The sequence below is a fragment of the Trachurus trachurus genome, assembly GCF_905171665.1.
Source record: "Trachurus trachurus genome assembly, chromosome: 6".
Lineage (NCBI taxonomy): Eukaryota > Metazoa > Chordata > Actinopteri > Carangiformes > Carangidae > Trachurus > Trachurus trachurus.
The window spans coordinates 23,340,253-23,362,770 of NC_139897.1; the positions used below are offsets into that span (position 1 = coordinate 23,340,253).

General features: G+C 40.0%; 1 protein-coding gene across 1 annotated transcript in view; it reads left to right on the forward strand.

The window, feature by feature from the left end:
* cdh13 (cadherin 13, H-cadherin (heart)) overlaps positions 1-22,518 on the forward strand; it is a 306,474-nt gene that overhangs the window by 193,338 nt on the left and 90,618 nt on the right. The window contains exon 7 of the mRNA XM_083974351.1: positions 7,444-7,622. Coding sequence (XP_083830477.1) covers positions 7,444-7,622 — 179 coding nt within the window. The remainder of the gene's footprint in view (positions 1-7,443; positions 7,623-22,518) is intronic.

Consider the following 22,518-nt stretch of genomic DNA (forward strand, 5'->3'; position numbering starts at 1 on the left):
TGTTTTCTGTGTAAAGGCTGAGAGAGAACAACTTTATAGTAAACAGTTTTGACTGCAGGGATCAATTATTTGAGTAAATTTCCCATCTGGCTGTTTGACAGAATTGTCTGCTAAAGAAGGAGTTCACTATAAGTCACTCTCATGGTCAATGGAGGAAGCCAGTTATGTTGGGTCAAGCTTTTAAGGAAATAAAAAAGTCAAATAATCAATTTATCTTGATAAAAAAAAAAAAAAAAAATCTGTATTGTATTAAGGGAACGTAGGAAAGGCACTATCAGAGATGGGTCCTCAGTTGTTATTTCATGGTGTAATAGCCATTGGTGTAATAGCCATTGCTAAGAATTTGTTTTATCAAGCAGGGTTTTCACCTCATGGGTATATTACATTACTCTACTGCTCTGCTCCTTAGAGCTTTCACTTTACACTTTTTTTTTAGTACTAAAGTGGTGGTTACAGAAAAACAAACAAATAAAAAAGAACATGTAGTGAAGCCATCATTATAATCAACTTATGTAGCGATGATAGCAATTTTTCTCTTTTAAATGGTTAAAAATCTGGACATATTTAGTCATAAAATCCTAAGTTATCATGTACTGAATAAGATGTCATAATATTTTCTCAACAATTAATAATACCAATACATGTACAGTAAATCTGCAGTAGGCCTACTTTTAGGCAAGGCAAGGCAAGGCAAGGGAATTTTATTTTTATAGCCCGTTTTTACAAACAGTTTGTCTCAAAGGGCTTTACATGGCACCGTAACAACATCCTCTGTCCTTAGACCCTCACATCGACTGAGGAAAAACTCCATGGAAAACCCTTTTAACAGGGAAAAATCTGAGAAACCTCAGGGTGAGCAACAGAGGAGGGATCCCTCACCCAGAACGGACAGACGTGCAATAGATGTTGTTACATACAGTGCTTTTCTCTTTATGTGGTTGTTCCATGTGTTTACAGTATTTCTTTTGTGCAGGTACTATAGGAAAAAATCAGTGAAACACTATGTGACAGCATCCTCGCCGTCTTCATCATGAATACATTGTTTCTGAAAAGCAGAAGAAATGTCAGCTTGTTTTGTTTGGTTTATACTGCACCTAAAAAATGTGCTCATTTGACCTTGTACTTTTTCTTTTCTTTTATTTGTATTGCCACATTTTTGAGAATAAGCCACTTAATATCAGAAGTGCCTGGCCTGTTCAACACAAGGCTGTCTGGAGATTGTTACAGACTGTTCATGCAGATGGGTGGCATTGTGCCAGACAGACAGGCAACCAGGCAGGTAAGCAGGTGGACAGGCAAAAGTCTAATGGAATAAAAAGTCTGCTCACAGGCAGGGGCACAGAGGATTGTAGACAAGACCGGCATATGTTCAGAGTGATGATAGACATGTAAAATAACATAACATAAATTACAGCGTTTGTTAACATTTGAGATTTTTAAGAAACATTCAAAATGCAAAAAAAATCATGTGTCTTTCTTTACTCAAAGTGTCATTAAAATCATCAAAATGTGCCCTCAGTGAGACTTTATCCCTATAGTGTGACAACCCTGTCACAACATGTACACAAGCAGTAGATTGGAAAGTCTGAAAAGTAAGAGCCAGGCAGTTTTTATAACACTCATCTTCAACTTCAAGCATAGAGTAATTTGACCTAAAGAAAAATAAAAATCTGATCTTAAGAATCATTCCTTTTGAAATGACAAGTTTCACAAAAGAAACAGACATAAGCAGACAGGCCAACGTCGGAGCACTGAAGGAAAGTGTAGTGGTAACAATAGGCAAGCAAACAGTGCAGACAGATTGAGCACATTGTGCCATTCAGTCAAATGGACAGCCGCTTCGTCCATGTACCAGCACTACTTCCACAACTATCACCTTTACACCTAACAGGACTTGACGACCGGTACATGTAATTGCGGCTGCACAGGAAATAGAAATTGTAGATGTGAGGGGGAATAGCCGCTCAGACAATGGAAACCACAGACAGAAGCACTCACTGATGCTGTAACCCCTTGTATAGTTGCTCCATCTCCAGTGCATTTGGAGGAAAAGTGTATTAATCCCCTCCTCCTTTGTTGACAAGGCAAACATGATCTAGTCATTCTCTTTCATTTAAATGTTTGTCTGTTTGTGTTAACCACTGGCATTGCACCAGGTCAGATTTGTTTTTTTCCTGATTATTAAAAAAAAGGCTGGCCAGATTTAAGTCAAAATAAGCTATTTGATCAGTGGTAAACAAACTTTTTTCCTCATGACCCTTCAAAGTCATACTGACTGAAGTCGTGACCCTCATCACTGCTTGGATGCTGTATATCTAGCAGAGTATTCAGTAAGGATATAAATGAGCCAAGCTGCTAGTGATTCACTGGTAAAGATATAAACAAGGCTACAAAGGGGTCAAATAAGGTTGAATTATGTGGAAAAATAAAAGTTTTTTTTTGCATTGCTATATATCGTATGTATGTTTTAAAGCCCATAATAACTTGATTTTGAATACACAATTGCCCCTCTAGCAATAGGAACTCAGAGAGAGGCGAACAAAGCTAAAGTTACTGGAAATATTGTAATACAAGTTTGCGGAGTAAAAGTTTGACACTTAAAAATGTAGCTTGTCTGTTTCATGATGGTATTTTGATCACTGGCAAATAGGGGTGTAACGGTATATGTATTCGTCCCGTGCCGTCACGGTACGGGGGTCACGGTTCGGTGCACACAGTCACACGACGAATACGTCTGAATGAATATTAAAAAAAGAAAAAAAAAAAAGAAAAGTCGAGTCCTCACTCGAATCCAGGTGGCGGTAATGAGCCTCGAAGCTGCCTGCAGCCGTCATAGCAGACGAAGAAGAGAAGTGATGAGAGAGTGAAGTTAGAGGAGGAGAGCTGTCTGCTTCATTCATGTCACTGTGGCTTCTCAATGAAACAAACGGCGGCGGCGGCGGCTCGCGACCATAATACATCCATGCTCGCGACTGGTCCACCGGACAAAGTCCGTCAGCGATGTTTCACGGATGCGCGGTGCGTCGCTAGAAACGCATCAAACACGTAGCGCATGTTCAACCCGATATGTCAATCACTGGTGCAAGTAAAAAGACTAGTTGTGTGCAACAACTTATCCCGCAGCTTTTAAGCCTCTTGACATGAACACAGACAGGTGAGGAGAAAAGGAGACCGCACACTATATATAATCAGACACATTTTGTCTGATGAAGGGCTGACGCCCGAAACGTGAGTGACATTAAACTGTCACGGGAGCTTTTAACTAGTGTGCGGTCTCCTTTTTTCCTTACCTGTGTCTTTCTTGGTGGTCCAGGCCAGCACCTAGTCTTCAGTTTTTTGGGGGATGTGCGTGTAGCTGCCTAATATGTTTTATGAACACAGGCAGGACCAGAAACATCACCAAAGTAACTGCTAGTCTAATTTAACTGTGTAAACCAACATTGATGTCAGTTTATTGTTTTGTTTTTTTAATAATATTTTTTTAATAATAATAATTTAACAATTCGAATAATAGTTGCCAGTTGTCAAGTGCACGTTTTTTTCCCTCTAGAATTAATGAATGGCATTATAACACTCCTAATGCACTTGTTTTATTTTGTATTCTTTTTTCTTTTAACTTTTATAACACAAGACAGATTTTTAGTTTTACATTCAATTAGTGTCTGTTGTACCGAAACCGTACCGAACCGTGACCCCTGAACCGAGGTACGTACCGAACCGTGACTTTTGTGTACCGTTACACCCCTACTGGCAAAACATCATTTTCCAGCTGAACCCCGTCCACTTCAAAGAGAAATGGAAGTTGAAAAAATAAAAATGTAGGAATCTGTCATTAGAAACAACCAAAACTCTTCTAAATTTAGCTAAAACTCTTCACTCATTAAAATAAATTAATTTAGAAAATAGGTTTTCGTGACATTTGTGTGTCACTGCTGCTGTCACAGTTTTAATTGTCAATCTATTACTGAAGATAAACCAATCAAATTAGAATCCTGACACAATTTCCCCTGTGCTCCAGGCCTCATTTGAGGGGCGATTTGGGAAAATGTCCACCCCCTTCTCCCATACCTTGTGCTGCGGAGCAAATCTATCACTGGCAAATACAAATTCTATCATCTAAAACATGCTTTCACTCAGACTTTTGTTTGGACCTCCAACCTATAACCAAGTTAACCAGATGTTCACTTTCTATCCTTATTTTTTATATATATATTTTTCAGTTTCTATCCTGATGTTTTTCTTCTATAGTTGTTTTGAATTTTAAGCTTCATATATTTCTCTCAGAGTTATGTCTCTCTTTCTCTCTCTCACCTTGTGATTTTCACGTACACTAACCTCTGGTGCCACCCCCCCTCCCATTGCATTCTGCTTCTTATGAATATGTACTTGTTATTCATAATCATGTGTCTCAGCAGTATTGGTAAGGGATAAGATGATTCATCTTTGAACTTCTTTTGATCTCATTCCCACCTGAGAATAGGATGGGTCAGCTCCTGGCCTTTTTTTCAGTCACTTGAGTCTGATTAATATAAATCCCATTTCAGGATTTGAAATGTCTATTGTGCATGGTGAATAATTGAAATGGAAACTCCATTCGCTATAACACTCATGCAGATTCACTGTGGGGACAGACAGTCTGGGTGTGCACGCAACACACACTAGACTGAAACACGTATACTAGCATCATATTTACCCTCCTTTTTTTCAATCTGGTCTATGTGCTCTTCATCTTCATCTTTGCCTCATCTTGACTTTTCACCATGTGTCAATTCCCCTGTGGAGTCCACAGATCTGCCGGCTCCCACTGATTTCCCTTGGTGTTTGAGGAAGATATAGGGGTTAGCTGTAGGCAACAACACCGTGTCCCACCAGCATGTGTGATGAAATCAATCCACATCGTGTATCTGTGGGCACTCTTTTTTTCCCCCATGTCAATCATTGTATCTTTTCATGTGTGAATTGGTGATGTTTTACGTCTCTCTCTTTTTTTCTGCCCAGCTGTCACATATACAGTACTGTATGTACATTTCATAATCCAGTAAGTTGATAGCCATGCATCATACAGTGTTTACTGACGCTTTACTGCCTGCCGTCTCCAGCTTTATTGTATCACTTCTCTTCTCATCCAGTCTGAGCTGGTGTCGTCCAGCAGCAGCACAGCAGATGGATCCCTGTGTATTAATGTTAGTCCTGTGCAGTCACTTCCGTCCCACCACATAACCATCAAAGGTAGTTAAGATTGATTAAGCCTTGGCTCCTGCCAGAGGATGGAGATGATAAGAGAGGGCAATGAGTCTTCACCGTGGCAACCCGCATGATATCACTTCATGATTAAACACAACGGACATCAGTGTTAGAGATATACTCAGTCCCATTGTCCCATTACAGAATGCTAGATATTTATCATGCAAGCTGATTGATACTGATGACCGTTGCATTCTGGGCTGACAAATGCTTCCCGGTTACATGATCTACAATGGTGAGTGGAATTATGGTATCTGATGAAGTCAGTGAGGACTGAGAGGGTCATAGCTTGACTCTGATATCAGATAAAACGAGTAATATGATTGTGGTGCGTTCAGGAGACCTCAGTTTGCCAGCGAAATGAGAACATAATTCACTGAGATCTGTTCAAGATAACCAATTTAGTCATCGTTTTAAACTCTCTAATTTGGTTGGTGTGTCAGTGAGCAATACTGTGGGTGTGTGTGTGCATGAGTGAGTGTTTGTGCGCACACTCACTGAATAATCTGTGTGTGTCGCTTTTGAGGTGTGAAGTGGAACAGAGTATAGGTAATGAAGGAGATGGGACTGTGTAATTATTCTGCAGAGGCAGGATTACCGGTTTACTTAACCATTAACGGTTCACCTTGAAGTGCAAATGGCAAGGGGATAAAACCCACACCTTTTTGTCCCTCATTAGCTCCAACTGGACTTAAGACATTTGCTCCTAAGCCACTGTTATTTAATGTAGACTTTGCATATTTTCCTGTAGCCCTTTTGTGTCTTATTTGAGCAGTTGGGCTAATGCACTGTGGGCAAAGTACTGCCGGGTATTAAGAGAAAGCATGAAGAGAGATTGATGGTTATGAGCGGTGGTACGCAGCGCTGGTATGTGGTACTTACAAAAATGGTTCTTTTTTTATGTGGGTCAAACATGAATCACACAAGGTTTCTTGTCAGAAAATATAACATTTCAGTCCGTTTAATAATTTCAGAGAAGAATGAATCTGCCTTATGTGAGGTAACTCAGGGTTTTTGTAAAATAAATGCTTTGCGGGTGTTTGTGTCAGATCTCATATTGTTGAAAAGCTGAAAGCAGAAGCAGAATCACATCATCATCCACATTGATTGGTTGTGTCATTTTAGAATTATAGTTTGTTTTTCCAAACAAGATTTACTGATTATAGTTCTCTGAAAAAAAATGTCACTTCACATTTCACACCCACAAAATCATCAGTCTTACATTTTCGAGTGTGTCGGACGTCCCCCACTCATCTGAAGTTTTCATCTGTGTCCCAAACACACCGTCTCATCAGGATGCAGTCACACATCTCTCTGAGAATGAGGCAAAGTCGAAGCTTAAACAAACAGAAGAGATACTCAGCCGCTGAAATTTTAACCAGAGATGTCAGTGACAGCATGAACTTGAATGGAAATCCAGTTTATAAAACACTGAGCAGAAGAGACACAACCTAACATGGTCTGTCTGCGTCTCTGTGTGTGTCTACACCTTAGAAGCGCACACACTTGTGCATTTCCGTGGGCCCCTCTGAATCTTTGCGACAAGAGACAGATATCGAGGGTTGAGGGCATGTCAAGGATTGCCTCCCATTTTCAGCTCAGGTGCGGCGGCAGGATTTCCATTTTTGTTCCCATTACCAAATAAAATGCAACCTGCTGTTAGAGCTGACATGAGTTTGAAAACACATTAATAGGAAAGGCTAACTTTTTAAGTGGCTGTCTGGGCAGCAGTGGTTTGAAATTGCACTTTTCGTACACCTGCTGACATGAGTGCTCTAATTTTAGAACACCAAAAACAATACATATTGTAACAGATATCATGACAATAAGGTAAACTCATCTCAATTGAGAGCATGAACATACAATCCTATAATTATCAGAATTTTACAATTAAATATTGGATATCTTTGAAATCTGCATAGATCAAACAGGAGTGTTATTAAGCTATATTAGTTTCATACGGTTCTATTTATGAGATTTATTTCAGAGGCTTTTCGCTTTCATGTTTTGGTTACACAAGAGGAATGCAACTGATGTGATGAAACCTAACCTGTTTTGCTGCTAATTTGATGTCTAGGGTAAAAAAAAAACCTCTATATTTTTATTCCTTTTGAAATGTTTATTTATCACATTGTCATTTTTCCTCCTCTGTGATTAAGTTCAGACTCCACCCTGTCCTTTGCTGTCTGTCTTATCCAGGAACCACAGTGATGACAATGACAGCGTTCGACGCCGACGACCCCGCCACAGATAACGCAGCGTTGCGCTACAACATTGTCAGGCAGTCACCAGACAAACCGTCCCCGAACATGTTCTACATCGATGCAGAAAAAGGCGACATTGTCACCGTCATCTCCCCCTCGTTACTTGACAGAGAGGTGGGTACACTTGGCATACCCTGTGTGTGTGTGTGTGTGTGTGTGTGTGTCACTCCTTTAAGGGATGATCTCATCTTCTTCTTTCTAAATAGTGTTCTAAGTTTTTCCTAAACAGGTTATAATCTCCCACTTGTTACTGGCATTTCTGAGATGAAGCTCTACTTCTCAGCTTGTCAGTAGGTGTATACAGTATGAATATGTGTGTACGAGTGTGTCTTGTATTCCAGCTGCATGTGCGTGTGTGTGTTTCTTTGTGAGAACGGGTGCTGGTGCGTCCCAGCGAGCAGGCGCAGAAGTCAGACGAGCGTCTTTCCATTCCCCCGTCTAACCGGAGCGAGACAACGGGATGATTGCTTTTTCAGCAGGGTGACGAATGCCAGAACATCGATTGGGTTCGCTGGTGGAAGAGGAATATTAGCTGTTGTCAGACACTTAGCGCATAGTTTAATTGAGGTGATACACACTCATCCGCCGGCTCTGGTGGTGTCCAACAAGCTTGGCTGAAAACCTCCCATCCGGAACTGCTGGAACCACGGCAGCTAACCGTCCTGATGAGCCGCTCCCTCAGCTACAGTAAACTGTTTAATGGCGGCGTAATTGAAATGAGATGTAATCAATGCAGCGAGCTCTGTTAGTGTGGTTTTGTGAGGTGACGCAAAGACCGAACCATTTGAGAGTTGCGTGTTGTTTGTTGTGGTTTCTCTGCAGTAACAGGAAAGTGAGACTTCTGAAGCTTATCACCTCCAGGATATTCAAAAGATTCACTCAATCCTCTCCATGACGCGCGCCCCTCCTCTTGTCTGCCGCCAGGATTTATTACAACCACTCACAGGCTGGTGTTAAAATATGCAGTTGAATGCCTTTGAAGAAGGCACACTGCCAAATTGTCAGCCTGTTTGTGGCCTCTATAAATCTCTTAAAAAAGCAGATTCTTCCGTTCACTTTATTCTCTGCAGGTGATAAACTGTTGGAGTTATTAGCTCAAAGACCTCAGATCTAAACTGAGTTGACTCTGTATATCAGCAGGATCACATTGGAGTCATGGTTGATCATTTCACTTACTCTGTTGATTAAATGAGAACCTTAGGTGGCAGCCATATTGGGTTTGACTGGACACATTTTTTTTTTTTTTTACCTGGGAGCTGCCTGAACATGGCTGAGTCCACAGCTGCTACTGTCACATTTTCATCTGTTAAGAAGAACAGATATGGGAAGATTTTTGTTATTATTAGTGTAACCAGTTGGAGTCAATTTTAAGTTTGTTGAGACCTGCATGGATACAGGCTGCTGTGTATGTTCAAGAAATTATCAAAAAAAAAGATAAAGAATGGGAAAATTGTGGTATTCCACTATTTCATTTGCATTGAATACCATTACTGTAGACCTTTTTTGGTCATTAATACTTATTTGAGTTATATAACAGCTCAAAGGACACATATATTTCTCTTTGTATGATCAGGAGAGCTTGAAAATTAGAACACAATGGTCTTCAAAGCGCTGGTAGGCTTGTGTCCAGAGCCCTCCTGCAGATCTCCCATGTGTTGTGTGTGTATGAAACATGCTGGTATATAACGCACAGCTGTGTGCCTTTGGCTACAGTTGGCACAAGGCTTAACTATTAGATACATTGCATGTTGCCTGTTACCTGCTGTTATGATCAGCTTCACAACCAACTGACATGACAGGTTTAGATGAGCCAGTGATCTGTTAACTGTTCAGAAGAAGTAGTTCTCTCCATATTCTGTGAAAAGCTACATCGATATTGACACGTCTTTGCGATTCGACTGAAACTCCGAAAACGGAGCTAAGAGGAGGTGCACTTATCTGCTTTTTGTTGTTATTAGACCACTTGAATTACAATAGGCTAAAAGGAATTTTTTTACCCATTGATGCCAAAAATCCACTGTCTACCCCAGCTGGAAATGTTTTCTTTAGTAGTGAGTGACTCTGTGTGACAAGAAGAATTGTCACAGTCTATGAAATCTCTTTCATTTCAAATGCCATATTTTTTTCCCCCTCCAAACATCAACATGGGAATGACTAATCCAGTCTGCAGTACGAGCTGGCTTTGTTTTTAACATGATTGCAGATGTGGCCACCTAAAAGCAGCACAGGCCTGAAGCTCCGTGTATGATTGTCTTTGACTTTGTATCTACAAGGATCTATCCCCCTCATCCGCACACTGACATCATTTATTTTTCTGGAAAAATTAAAACAACCTCAGGGGAGTTTAGCAACAGTCCAGTCGCAGTGCAGTATCTCTGTGAAAAGAAAGAGACTTCTTCAAAAGCACAGTCAGACAGCAGAGCCAGATGGAAGTGCAGAAGGCATAAGTTTTATGCTGTCCTCCTCTAGGTCTGCAGAGATTTAAACCCAGCTTCTTCAGCACATTCTCATAAATATAGTCCCTGCACGACAATCATCGATTCCAGCCAGAGTGCGGTTTTTGAAGTTTGAAGTTTTTGAAGGCAGCATGTCCGGCATATGTGTGCAGTTTGTGTGTGACAGAGAGTTTTACACGGCAAAACAAAGCAGAAACAAAGAGAGCGGAACACAAAAAAAGGGACGAGAGACAGCCAAACTTTGCCAATCTGTTCTTCAAATTCCTCAGACATAATTCAGCTGGAGCTTTTAGTGCATTTCAATAGACACCTCACCTGCCCGGGGGGAGGCAGAAAGCAATCCGAAGAAAATTGGAAAATCAATTTTGTCACATCGAAATCAGTTTGATTTTCCCTCTAGTGCTTTCTCTGAGGCGTAAAATCCTGTCTTGATATGCACATTTATTCCACCGCTCTGTGTTTTTCTCCTCCCTTTACTTTAGACACATTCCCCTCACTGTCTTATATTATTCTGACACGCGACGCTGTTGGATCAATGGCAGGCTGTAATTTTTGACAGCTAATATTGCTGCCGGGTTGAGGCCATTTTCATAAGTCTGAAAGAATGGTGGAGTGTTCATATCTTTGACTGGATACGCATGGAAATCGCCCTTAATCATCAGAATACTGTTAGTAGAAATCTGTCTACTTTACAAAAACGTCCATCTTAACCTGCTTTCTTAAAACAACTGTACTAAAGTTCTCTGTTTGACCTGAGGGTGTGCAGTTACTGCTCACAGTGGAATTGGGATTATTTAACATTTTTGCACATGCAGATGAGTGTTAAATTGGATCAGAAAAGTCAATATAGAAAACAAAGGGATTCTTGTCTTACACATTATAGTTTCTGATTAGGACGAACCAGGAAATAATTAGATTTTCCTTTAGCCTGACAAATAAGAAGCTTCCTATGAATATATTCAGATCTACTCATGGAATTCATTTTTACTCAGCTACAGTACGTATATACAGTAACATGAATATTCAGCTGAACACACAGGCTCTCTGGTCTTCTCCTTCATATACTCTGATGTATGCTGTCTTTAGACGCATGATGAATACTGTGAAGTGTTCTGAGACATAATGACACACTGTACACTAAATAAGAAAGATGAAAGGCTAGTGCAAAGGTTATTGGCTCCGACTTCATGTAGAGAATATATATGAAGTACAGTGATCACATTTCCTAGGCATGAATACGGACACGGGCATCTGTCTCTGCTATACACACAGACACAGACACACACACCCAAACCGATCATTGTAATCCATTTTAGAGTATGGAGTGTCCGTGCGCAGGCAGGCCGTAACCGGAGAGGACAGACTGCTAATGGCAGTGTGACTTTCTGACTCTCTAATGCTCTCTGGCCAATCTGGGAACTGTCACCGGTAAAGATAGCCAATCGATGGACTCGGCCGACCCCGCTGTCCCCCTCCATGTTCTACAAAGGTGAATTACATGGAGATAAAATTGATGTCTGTGTGTTTATGTGTGTGAGTCGTATCGTGAAACTGTCATGTTTATATTCAAGTAGATATAACTGGATGATTCCTTAAATTTTGAGTTTTTTTTAAATTTATTTTTAATTTTATTTTACCCCTTCCATCTGTTTTGATTTATTGTGAATGCCTGTTACGGTAAATCTTTTAATCCTACCTTTTTTCCCCTGTCAGACAGATAGCACATCTTAACAAACAACAGTACAACAACTTATTCTTTTATTTATTTATCACATATTTATTTATTTAAGTAGTGCCACACTTGGAAAACTATTTGCCCGACAATGTGACAAAATCATTTTTCTCGTGTCTGAGCCAGTGTGATAGTGAGCAGCCTGCTGTACTATATACATTAAAAATAATCTGTGTAGACAGATCATGTTATGTGCCTTGTTGAAGCAGACGCGTCATCTGTCAACAAATGATCTTTCCGTGGTATGTTGTGCATTTTAAGGACTTACTTTCCATTATCTGCTCTGTTCTGCTTAACTAGTACAAATCCAGAGTGACGGGTAGATGGATGAATGTACACAACTAGCCTTGTTCAGCAGGATACATCGGATGCAGTGATGTGTTTTCGGTGCGACCTTGGCAGTGTGCTTCCTGAGTCCTGACAGCATTGGTCTGAGAAGAAAGCTTATCCCGTCTAATGGCTTATTTGGCTCCATGGCCAGAGCGGCTACGAGCCTGTGCGCTGTGATGAATGACAGCTGAAGTTTTGGCAGGTTAAAGTCTTGAGGAAAACTACATACATTTTCTCTGCTTTCATTGGGGTAATTATTACCCCCTCTTTTATTGTTTTTTGGCCCCTTCCTGTGCCAATTCATTGCATCATTGTCTTGCTTATTTTCATTTTGTCTTGTTTTCTGTCTTTGTCTTCCTGCCTGAGTGTCTGTCTCTTTTTTTTTTGTTTCTGTCAGCGTTGCTCCCCCTTCTCTGTCAACACTTCACTCCGGACATCCAATTACTTGCAGGTCATAGCATAGTGATTCTATTCAGAGCGGTGCCATTCAGCGCAGGCCTCAAACAGCCATTCAAATTACACCCTCGGCTGCCTACAGAGTTGCCGCTCTGCAAAATGTTGTTTTCAAACATTTCTGAGGCCACCACCTAATCTGATCCCCCAAACATAATTGAATGTCAGTCGTCACATAAAGATGCTTTCCTCTCTTCAATTAGCGTCTCGCTTTCTCGTGTCACGGCAACGAGACAAAGCAGACAGAGAAATATTTACTCCTCCCCGGTAGAGGCCGAAGAGAGTTATTATATTATGTCATTTATATGCAAATAATATAGCACAGGGAACACATTGATAAGATTTCATTACAGTAGATCTGATGTTCACTTCAGTTTATAAACTCCCTTTCATTCCCCTATTATGATGTGAAGATTGGAAAGGTGTGAGTAGATGAGCTGCCTGGAGAGAGATGCAGGTAAGAAGGGAAACAAGTAAAGTAACGGAGGAAAGTGGATTGGAAAAAAACTGCTCTGGTGTCAGTCTAAGGACATGTAGTGGTGCCATGTGAGGTGGTCTGACACGAAGGACAAATGGACGGAGTGGGAGAGTGAAGTGCTTGTTCAATATCTGCTTATAGAGATGAAGCCTCTGCGGAAACAGCTCAATGGAGAAGTGGGACTTGAGTCCGGCTCATTGGTGCAGAGACAGTGGCAAGAGGAAGAACAATTTCATAGCAGCGGCATTGTGATTTTTCTCTTTTTTATTCATGGCAACAACAATGGAGCTAAATCACTATGTACTCTCCACTGTTGAAAATCGTTTTTACCCATATCTGTAGCCACAAGCTTTACAGTTGTGTGGAAGTAATTTAAAGATGCAGAGGTGTTTATCGCAGAGAACCAAGACCTATACAGTACGTATATAAGTGAACTACAGCCAAAGTACATACATAAACGACAACCATGAATAGACTACACATAGTGTGAAATATATTCATAGGTATTTTTACCCTTCTAACAGTCAATACTGAATGTTTCTTATATAGCTTGTTGCTTCCTACATGGAGTGGCTGCTGTGAACTTTTATCTAGCTCGAAGTCGTGTGTGCATATAAAGAAGGGAGAGTGGTGGCCGTTGTAGATGTAGACTCTCTCACTTGACTGGTTTGCTGTTGATTAAAACAATGATCTTTTGAGATTTGTGTTTCTGTTTTAATTTAGATGCAGCGCATACAAATGTCTGTTCGCCGCCTGTGTGTGTGTGTTACTGGTCTCCAGAGTTCTGAATGGCTGAAATATACTTTCATCAGCAACAAAGCTTGATTCATATTAATTATGATTATAGATCACCTGAAGGACTCAAAGGCTCAAAATAATAAATATTGCATTTTTTGACTGCACAGGCACTGTATGAAATTGGATATACAGTATGATAGATGACTGTAGATCAGTTTAAATAAATACTGAACCTATGACAACAGCTAACAGTTGTTATTGATAGGGTTTTTACACAAAAAATCAAACCAAACTAGTGAGAAATTCTTAATTCTCCTGAAATTTCTTCAACATCTGAAATACTCTTCTGTAACATTCAACCTGTGTGACTACCCAAGCTGATATTAATAATAAAAAAAAACATTTGATGGTGTCACTCATGAGTTTAGCATTTGAAACTCAGCTAACTTCCTCCATCTGTGTGGATGTGTACTGATTCAATCAAGGATGTGCCAGACTTTTCTATTTGCCTGTTTCAGCTGCTGCAGTTTAGTGTTAATGACTTGTAAAGGGGTTAAATTTATACATGCTCCTCGCAGTGCTATAAGAAGATAAAACCAGTTACAGTGAGCTCCAAGCAGCTTCCCCACTGTTAGATGATGACTTTAACTCAGAGAAGAAGTCTAGAAAAGAAAGTAAAACACTTGAGTATATTACCAAGAGATCCTATTATATGAGTGTTACTGCAGTGTCTCCATATGTGATGGCCGGCAGCCAGAGTTGTGGCAGCTGTAATCAATACAGTGTAGTTGGTGTGAACCCAGCCACCTCACGTTCTCTTGTTCCTCCCTGAAATGAACAAGGTGGACACCGTTCGCAGGCATTGATGAAATACGGCACCCCGCCTTTTCCCCCTCCATCTCAATCCTTCCTCTCCTCAGCATCTTCCTCCTCCCCCTGCCTCCTCTCCCTCCTCTATCATGCCTCTGTCCAGTTGCATTAGTGAGGAAATGAGATTCCCCCTAATTAATTAGATCTCTGAGTGCTAAAGATGAAGATTACATCCCAATGAAGGTTAGAGGTGTCAATCACACTTTTTTTTAGGCTGAGCATTCCTCAAGATAAATTGAGTCCCCTGGGCACTGTCGGTAAAAGTGTGTGTTGTGAATTTTACCCCCCACCCTCCAATCCAATCGTTTTAATTGAGTCTCACCAACAGTAGTCAATGAAAGCCCAGGACCAGAGAAAACAACAAGGTAGAGAGTTATAATCACCAGAGGAGCAGACAGACATGAGATGCATGGTTTTAACAGACGAGTGAGAGAAAATGGAAATAAGAGGGATGAAGGTGAAAAATTGGATCATTAAAATACTAAGAGGATGGAACAACAGGGAGAAATAAGGCAGGACAAATTTGATAACGGGGGGTAAAACGAAGTGAGAACTACAAGTCAATCAAAGAAGAACTATTCCGTATTAAAATAAAGTTTACACATTGTCAGAAATAATTAATATTTTGTCATTTTCATTAAAATTTCTCTCTTCACATTATGACACTATGTCTTGATTCATATTTTAATTTTCACCAATTGGACAGGCTTGTAAGATGGTAATTAATTGAAAAATAATGAAATGAAATGCTTCAGGGGTTCGGTTGACTGTCTCGGGTCAAAAGTTGAGATAATTTTTCATTCCCTGTCTGTCTCTATAACACTCAGGTCATCTGAAAAATATCTCAATTTCCCTTAATCTGGCCAATCACCTTTCTTTGGAAATACATCTAAGAACACAGCTAAGGCAGCTCTTCCCTCTTGGCTATTGACTTCTTGCTGTGTACATTCAGTAACCTGCCCACAGTGTTTATGTCCATGTGGCACGGTGGTAGAGCTACTGCCGCCACACAACGTGTTCATAGTTTAAAACTTGAGAGGCTGGCAGATGATGGAAAACTTCTGTCAACTGCTGTCTGTGAATTGCATCACATCAAGCTGTGATTAAAGAATTAGATGATGAAATGAAATATTAAGTGTTGAAGAATGTAATAATAGAAGCAATAGTAACATCATCACCTTAAAGGGGCCCGCCACCAAATTTACACACACAGTCAGTCAGTTCGTCAACACCAGTGTTATACAGCAATGGAGACTATACAAAATTATGACAGAAAGTCAATGTAACAAACTGCAGGGCTTGGAAAAAAATGTTAACTGGGCAGCAAGGGTCTCAGGAAAGATTGTTTGCATCATGGGAAATGTAGCTTGATCTGAACAGTATAGCTTCTGCTACTTTTTGATCCCTGGCTTTGTGGAATTGTATCAGTGAATTACTGAAGTACCGCTTTTAACTCCCACCCCACTGTTTATGGGGGTCCGCCTGGATGCTGGTGATTTTCAGTTAAAGTAAACACCTCATGTTTTTCTACCGTTTTGAAGGATTTAGATCATTTAAAATAGTTAAAATATTATTTATTTAAGTAAGATAGATAGTTGATTTTCATTCATACTCTATCAGTAAACATATATTCAAATATTCATTCTGACCTTTTTCAGGCTTACTTGTCATTACATTACATCTATATCAGATCGACAATGAATCAATACAGTATATGAGCAGCAGTTTATTACTGTGACCGGTCGAAGCAGAGCTAGAAACTGTAAATAGTGTCATTCTCATTTGCTGTAACTCTTATAACAAAGAGTCTTACATCCATCTAGACTCTGTTTAAATACATAAAAAATGATTTTGTGGTTTCATTTGAGCAATGTAATAAGGCAAGCTAGCTGATGCTTTGTATGTAGAATTTAAATGATTTATGTAAGTCAGCAGTGCTAAAATACATATGTTAAAACTTAGGATTTAGGATCATCTCAAATTGTCTCAAAAACAATGGTGGGGTCACGAGACTGTCTCTATAAAAGCTGGCAGAAAGACTTAAAAGTACATAATTTCTAGGCTAAAATGGCAATAGATGCTAAATATTAGGGGAGCTCAAATATTGACTCATTCAAATTACTATGCTCACAGAAAAAAAACACGAGACCTTTTTAAAATTCAGAAGTTATCTTGGAGAGTGGGGAGCTCTGACTTTTCCTGTGTCCTAAGGAGGTATTAAAAGGGCAGCGCAGAGAAGGCGAAAGGAAAGGACAGAGGGCTGAGACCTGAAAATAGAGAGACGAAGGAGAGTGGCAAGTAGAGTGAAGCATGCAGGTGGAGGGTGGAATAATTAGGGTGAGACCACCGCTCGCTGCGAGGAGAGAAACGTCTATGCTAAGTGGAATTGAGGGCTTCGGTAATGTCAGGGAGGTCCTGGTGATGCTACACTGTCATTAGGCTTAGAGAGAGCTTCAACGCTCTTACCTCGCTGTCGATGGCTCTTCCTCTCACTTCTGACTTCCCCTCTTGTCGGTCTTCTCTTTACATCCTGCTGTCTCAGTCTTCACAAGCCTTCCCTCCGCTGTCTTTCCTCATTTTTCTCTTTCATCCCCTATTTTTTCCCTTTCTCATTGACCTGAGGATGAAGAGCAACAGCACCTACTCTCTTGTGAATCTTCCTCCTACAAAAGCCCTTCAGGCGAGAATTAATTTTACCCCGTCTCCATGAGAAACTGCATTGATTTGAAAAGTTTTCTGTTATGTGCTTAGTACTTTTTTATTGTTCCCTTTACCATGCCACTTTCTCTTGGCTGATGAAATTTAATGTGGTTCATTGCTTCTGTTAAAGCAGACACAATACTGTCGGGGGATTATCTCTGTTTAGGTCACCGTCTTTAACAGCACTGTTATAGATCCCTCGAAATTGCCATCTGAACCCCCTTCTCCAGTGGAGACATATATCTCCTATCTACAGTTAGAGTTTGAGTTTAATTCAGCTATAAAAGAGAAAAATGAGAAGAGGAATTTGGCATTGACACAAATTGTGGCATATGTGCCGAGGTCATACAGTAATTCCCCATGTGGAGCCCGGCAGTTGGATTTGTGTAAATTGGCATTTATTTTGTTAAGCCCACTGTTCACCGACTGTCAAATGGGGAGTTACACATTGTGTCTTGCCCCTTTCTGTTTAATCTAGTTCAATCTACTTGTAGCCAGTCAGAGTCAAAGTTTGATTGAATGCACTCAAACATCGTCTTCCTACTGTTCACTCTGGAACATTGTTTCTTTACTATAAATACAAAGAAGACATTGGTTTCTTTTCTGTTTTGCCCATGTCTGCTTGCAATGTACAGTATTCAGCAGAATGCCACAGGAAATTGCGATGACAAGGACATAAAGCCATAATAACTGTGTGCAACATAAATGGTTTGTAAAAGATTAATATTGACTATGATGTTGTTGGTGGAGTTTATATCTTTGGCATCTCTTTAGTCTGTGGGGGGATATCTAAGTTGTAATCTCCCTTGTTTCAAATGTAGATAATGAAATGTTCATATCAGCTCATGGACAGCATGTGTACTGTATGGGAAGAATCAAAGTAGTGTGAGCCCTGTGGGTTTTACAATGTGTGTCTTTGACGTTGCAGAATTACGTGAGAAAATCCTGACCACTCTTATCGATGACAGTTTGTACAGTAGAGTAGGCTATATAAACGGTGCTGGTAGGCTTAATTCAGCATTAAGATTTTAAATATTGGGAAACAGGCAGCCTCTGTACTAAAGTGCGAAATACACTCAACAAGTTATATATGTTATCTTTTTTCTTTTCTTTTTTTGTTTAATTTGTTAAACAAATCACAGTTTCTTGACCAGCAGCAACAACTTCCGTGACTCTGCTGGTTTCCTGGCAACAGTCTTCCAGTTAAGAAATATTTTGGCACATAACCCCAAGTAAGAGAAATGAATTGTTGTTTGTACAGTACACTTTGGGTTTTTTTCATGGATTAAATAAATGAGAAACAACATTGTAATTAGCGAGGATTAGAGGTTCTTGTCCGCAGATTTGTATATCTTAAACAAAGCCAAGTCAGCTCTGACCTTATGTTTCCAATCCTTATACACAGGTACGGTAGCTGTTTTTTTTTGTGAGAGTTGTTTCAAATTCCTCACTTGACTTGCAGCAAAGACTAAAATAAGTGTATTTCCTGAAATGTCAAACTATTTGTATAATGTTTTGCGATGGCAGTTTTTGTAGTATACTTTCAAGTCAACCATTTTCATTTTTCGTGCGTGGTCTAGAGCCCGTCCATTATATGCTTCAGTTCACCAGTGGGAGCATTATAAGCTATATTCACAATGAATCCATAAAGGGCATTCTGGATTCTGTGAATATTATGGCATTTGTTCAAAGGGCATGTGAGGCTAGTGGCAGAAAGCAAAAGGGACTTCCTTATCTCTCTGAAAGCTGAAGATACAGAGTCCTGTGGCTTGGCAAGCTTGTGGAGCTACACAGCAACCTCACTGTGAGACAGTCACCACTGAAACTTCTCTGAAGTTTGTTCAGTGAATAGGAGTCAATATTTGATTTTTTTTCCCCCTTTTTTTTTGCTAAGTACAAACCTGGGGACGGAGTTTTGTATGGAAGCCATAACCAGCTGTGGGGGAGCGTTTCTGGGCTCAGGCAGTGACCTGCATGGATGAATGTGTGCCTGTTAAATCCTGTGGCCTCTGGGCCGCAAAGATAAGAGCAGCACCCTGACAAGGAAAAAAGAATGCAAGTCACTCACAAACTCACTATGTACAAATTTATGGTCAGCCAAAACACGCACATACACAAACACACGAACATACACCACATGAATATCTGCAGTCGCTTTTTGCAGAGAAATCTGATTATTTCTGTTTCATCACTGACCATGGTGTTCAAGAGGAAAAGAGGTTGTTGGAGCGGGGACACACTTCACACACAGACACACTCACACTCACTCACACAGACTTTTTCTGTGCAATAATATTTGAATCTTCATGATGTAGTGGGTTTCTGGCAGGGCCAGCTGGGAACATACTGGTCAGTCTTGTCAGCTTGGTTGCAGCTTAACAGCTTTCTCAATTTAGTTCTCATCTCAGTATTATCACTCAACCATTTAGATTCATGTGTTGATGAATATTATTACCAGGCAATGCACAATTTATGATGGAACATGTAACATCCTATACCACCAAGTGCGATTGGGGATCATTTTCTACACCCTCTTTCTCTGTAATTTTAGGGCAGAAAATGAAACTAAGCCCTCCATTCCTGTATCAAATGACTACCTGTAGAATGACTAGGTTGTTAAAGTCTCTTTGAATGACTCTATATGAAAACTAGACGACTGGGAAAATGGATTTCTCTGTGTAAATAATGTGCATACCGATCTGGGGAATTGAAGGCCTATACAGTATGTACATAATGTGTAGCTATGAAAATGTCTTGCCTACATTACTGCATGTGCATTCATCCAGGTGAATGTTATACAATGATATGCGGCGAGAACTCTCTTTAACAGACTGTATTTCATTTGCGCTGATGTATGATATGATCCTGATATGAAAGACTGTTAGAAGAATGTAAATAATGAATTAGTGAGTCCAATTACCATTGAAAACTAGTACAAACATGAAGCCTTCATTTGCCCTTCAATAACTAATTATACCAACAATTTCCAACATTGGTGCAGTGACTTTTATAGATTTGTGTAGCTTATAGAGGAACTATGTTATCTGAAGAAAGAAAAACTGATTTCTCTTAACTGATGTGAAATGATACCTATGAAAGCAGGGAGCATAGACACATTTAGCTGAAGGTACTGTACATCCATCAAAAGTAACAGGTCTGTGACAATTAAATTGGCAGAGTGTTGCTCTGGCACAGTGGCACTTTTTTTTAATGCATCTGTCTATCTGTCTGTTTTACTGAAGTGGGAGGAGAGGCTCTAGGGGAGTATGTCTTCAGCGATCAAACGGTACAGTTTAATTTTGGTGTCAAGGATTATGGAGATTTGAACAGATCCAATTCAAAAGCTTACACACTCTTTGTGGATGAGGCATTGCCCAATTTGACTTTGATATAAATCCCTCAAAGAGAGAAAGAGACACAACATTTTTCATTTGAACTATATTACACATGTAGCTGCTGTGTGAGTAATTGTCAACCAATACCGAGCAGCCAGTTTAGTGAGTGGAGATGTTGACTTCCAGCCTGAGGTGGTAGATAGATGCAAGTAGATAGGTAGATACTTGGCTCCCACAACACTGAGAAGTATTACTTTCATTAAGTACCAGTTCCAATGCCAATGTCCTGCAGTAAATGTGTTAATGAAGACATATAAGATGGCTCGTTTCTTGGGGAATGGTCTGAAAATGTTCACAGCTTGCAGGTCAAAAGTTCACTGAGAAAACATCCGCAGATGCAAAGATGCGCAGAGGACTCATTATTGAGTTACTAATTATAACAGATACAGTCAGTTTGGTTCACTGCACACAAGATACTCATTGATCCTTACACAAGTGCAGCTATGCCACACAATCTGGTTACTGTCATGCACTGTTAGTGGTCAAATTTAGTCTGGTGTAGCATGGGCAACAGGCAAGCATCAAGTGTTTGAATCCATAAGAAAGTTCCTTTTTCCATTTGCTCTGTAATTTTCATTTGAATACTGTATGTTTCTTTATACACAGCAGCCGCAGGGACAGTATTACAGTAGACAGAGTGATCCATTTTTGCATCACATACAGTAAAATCCTGTTTTCTTGAGTCAGTCCTTCACTAAACATCATATACAACTTTCTGCTGTCTAAGCTTCAAAATTGTATACATTCCCATCTGCAGACTATTGGACTGGAGTATTTTTTATCTTCAAAGTTGAGAGTAAAACCTTATTTTTTTGTGGAATGAGGTTCAAAGAGTTTTATTGTTGGCAGGATTCAAGAGAGAAGACAAATTCACTTTGATGTGTTGTGCCATCATGTGTACAATTGCAGGTTGATACAATCCTCACAACACTCAACAAAGAAGATGAGTGCCTCATACTTGTTTGTTCATAGTGGATTTAACATTTTCTGTAGACATACTGTAGACCCAGTCTGTTTTGAGGTAGATACACTAACCACGTATCTCATTGCTAATGGAAAGTATGACTTACAGTACCAAGCAGTTTTACAACACAACAAAAATGATACAAGATAGGTTCAACAAATAACAGATAGCAGTACTAACAAGACTAAACAAAATAAAACAAAAGGAATCAGAAACCAAAGCAGGGATGCACTGTGCAATAAGTTGAACTTAATGAAAACCATCTGTTAATGGATGTGTTGGCCCACTGGGATTCCTTTCCAGTGTGCCTGATAGCCAGTTTGCCACTTAACCCAGGTCATCACTGATACAACAAGAAATAATACACCACAAGTCCAAATAACTCTTTAGCCTGGCTCTGCTCACACCCTTTATTTTCTGACTCTACTGCTTTGGCTGATTTACCACGTTTTTTCCCACACAACAGAGGTTTCAGCCTTGCATCATTCAAATCTCTCAGGACCTCACAGTGTCACAGCTGCAAGCTGCTCATCAGCCAAGGGGTCAAAGTTAAATATGCCTGTATGAAACTTTTGTTAAACAGATGAGCAGATTAATTACAATGTTACCATGATGGCAACCCACATCTGAAATCACTCTGATTGTCATCTCTCTATAGTACAGGCTTGACTGCCTCTTCTTTATTTCCCATGGTAATCACTTCACTTCACTCCACTCAAAGGGTTAAAATCCTGAGGCTGAAGCTATTTTAGGGCAGTGTGATTCTGAATATTGATGAGTCAGATTGCCAGTGGTTGGTGAGAATCAATCCAGTTGAAGAATGGGAGTGTCGGAGCTGCTGGGGCTGTGGCCAAGTTGTTGTGCTGCTCCTCAGGCAGACGTGAGAAGCTTTCC